Raw genomic sequence first — 2,678 nt, 5'->3', positions numbered from 1 at the left:
TGGTTTTATAAAAACAAATATATTTTTTTATTATTCAACTTAAGTCAATTTAAAAATCTTTCGAAGCTTTGAAAGTTCTCATCGTAAACAATACTTTTTCTTTTATAAATTTAACCAAAAAAATAAATATTAGAAAGTGCCACGTACACAAGCAGTAGTCATTTACTTGTAGAAGCTTTTTCAACTTTGGCAACTTTCAAAGCTTTTTGGTTAACTTTTACTTTAATCTCAAAAAACCGGAAGAGTGATAGCATATTAAAGTAAAAGGCTTGAATAAAGAGCTTTGGGATCCTCAGAGCTTTTCTAAATTTAACCAAAAAAACAAATATTATAAGATACTTAATACACAAATAAATCTCTACTAGTAGAAGCCTTTTGGGGTTTGATAACTTTCAAAGCTTTTTAGTAAACTTTCACTGTAACCTGACAAAAAGCGGACAAGTAAATTAACATATTGTTAGCATATTATAGTAAAAGGCTTGAATAAAGAGCTTTGGGATGCTCACAGCTTTCAAAGCTTTTTTGTTATGTTTTGAAGCTGTTAGTATATTATTAACACAATTTTAATATATTAAAGTAAAAGGCTTGAATGAAGAGCTATGAGGCCCTCAGAGCTTTCAAAGCTTTTTTTTCTTTTCTCTACTTTAAGATATACTGTAGAGATCTCATTGCCACTGGAAATGGCTTGGAAGTCTTATCGACAAATGGTCGAAGGTAGGTTTTCGAATAGTAGAACTTTATATAATATAAAATGTATATCTAGAAAAAATTCACATCTATTTGAAAGTTTTTTTTTATTAGATATTTAGGCATATAGATTTATTATCTGATTGTCAATGGAAATTGCTTTGAAGCTTTTATTCAAATCCAGAGAATATATTCAGTGCCGTAGAGATCTCCACGAAATGCTATTGGAAAATCAGGAGTAAAAAATAACTAACCAAAATGGTAAATAATTGGACTGCTCTAAAAAAATGCTCCGAGGGAAATGAACCAATGCTGTCGAATATTAAAATTAAACAAAAATAGATTTCTCGTGTTTTATTTTTTTTCTTGTTATATTTTTTCTTATAAATTAAAATCTTCCTAACGATTATTGCACTAAAGTCCTACACCCCTCATTCTATTATACCGAATAACGGCCAATTGTAGTTGTCACAACGCATTTGGAAGCAATGCTCATAAATCTCCAGATTATCACTGTCCAGTTGAAGTACCTCAAAGCCGCGTCCACAATCGAGCGCCTTGTGTAGCTGGAATTTAGTGCGCTGTGAAAAGTTCGCCTTGCATTGGACACATGTGTGCACATGATCCTCCTCATCGGTGCGTAGAAAGCGCGTTATGTTCGAGATCTCCAAAAGCTGTTGTTGGGCGCCGTCGATACTTTGCAACTGTATATAATGCGCGCCACAGCCTATGCGATCCCAACTTTGTTGCGCGCGCTGCACTTCACTATCGCATGCATTGCTCGGACATTTACCGAGCTGATAGGGTACCACGTACAACTCCTGCGTGCGCGCGCAAATGCGGAAGCGATATAGATTGGCATCAGCAGCAACCGCGGCGCTGACCGCCTGCGCCCCTGGTGCAGCGGTGGCGTGCTTTACACGATACTGCAGCGGCAGTATGCATTTCGAGGGCGCATTTGTTGTTGATGCTGTTGTATTCAATTCGCGGCGTACATAAATTTTTATGCGCTTCACGTTATACTCGGCAGCGCGCGTCGGATAACAAGCGTACATATAGGCTTCGATTTTTTCCAGCAACATGAGAAATAGTACATCCACACTCTCGATAATATCCAGGTGATGCTCTATCGCCAATTCGCTGCTGCAGAATAAAAAATCAGTTTCGTTCAAGGCGCGCACATAGAAACTCAAACGAAAGTGTAGGCGCGCAGCGTCATGAAAAAGTAGGCGCAACAATTGTGGTATAGCTTGTATGCCGGCGTCCAGCAAGAATTCATTAGTACTCCTGTTACGCTCGTTGCAGAGTATGAAATTGTTTATGCGTTGCTCCTCTATTGTTTTCAGCTGCACACGTTGCTCGGCGCTGCAAAGCGTACGCCCGGCACTGGACCAGTGTTGCGAATATGCAGCGCGTACATCACATGTAGTGCTGCAAGCGTCGCATTCGTACATACGTCCGGCCATGCACCAGCGATGATGGAAGGTACGCGTACTGCCCTCAATGCTGAAGGTGTAGCTAGAGCGGAAGTAGGGCATGGCAAGTAGGCAGCGTAGTGATCGATGAGGTATGACAAAGGGTTGCGCTGAAGTTAGAACGCGGACTGTTGATTGTAGTATACTTGAGTGTGGACTGAGTAGAGTGCTGTCATGTGTGCGCTTTTATTCTAGCGCGTGGTAAAGTGCAGAAAGAGACAGGTAGTGTGCTGCAGGTAGCAGGGAGTTAGGTAAAGGACGGTAAACAAACGCTGATTACCTAAATAGTAGGTAATCTCTTCATAAAACACCAAAAACTTTGCTAAGAATTCTTTTGCATTTCTTTTAGTAGGTTCACGGTGGAAAGGGAGAGAGTTAAATAAATACTTTTCGCCGCAAGCAGGATTTTTACAACCATAATAATCAAAATAATAACAATAATAATAATACGGTTACTTTTCTCTATTCAATACATGATGAGAAATATATTTTTAAGTTTGATTTTGTTTATAAAAA

The 2,678-nt window shown here is 38.8% G+C and overlaps 1 protein-coding gene across 1 annotated transcript; it reads right to left on the bottom strand.

Annotated features, from left to right (window-relative positions):
* Positions 1 to 1,118: 1,118 nt before the first annotated feature.
* Positions 1,119 to 2,225, bottom strand: LOC120774676 (protein terminus-like). The gene has a single exon (XM_040104407.1). The coding sequence runs from the start codon at positions 2,223 to 2,225 to the stop codon at positions 1,119 to 1,121; it is 1,107 nt and encodes a 368-aa protein (XP_039960341.1).
* Positions 2,226 to 2,678: the final 453 nt, after the last annotated feature.

The sequence above is a fragment of the Bactrocera tryoni genome, chromosome 4, assembly GCF_016617805.1.
Source record: "Bactrocera tryoni isolate S06 chromosome 4, CSIRO_BtryS06_freeze2, whole genome shotgun sequence".
NCBI lineage: Eukaryota > Metazoa > Arthropoda > Insecta > Diptera > Tephritidae > Bactrocera > Bactrocera tryoni.
Note: the sequence above shows the minus strand (reverse complement) of the source record. Positions and strands in the feature narration are given on the sequence as shown.

What these genes read in the sequence shown, in the direction of transcription:
- LOC120774676 (XM_040104407.1), bottom strand. Translation starts at nt 2,225, where the DNA reads ATGCCCTACTTCCGCTCTAGCTACACCTTCAGCATTGAGGGCAGTACG.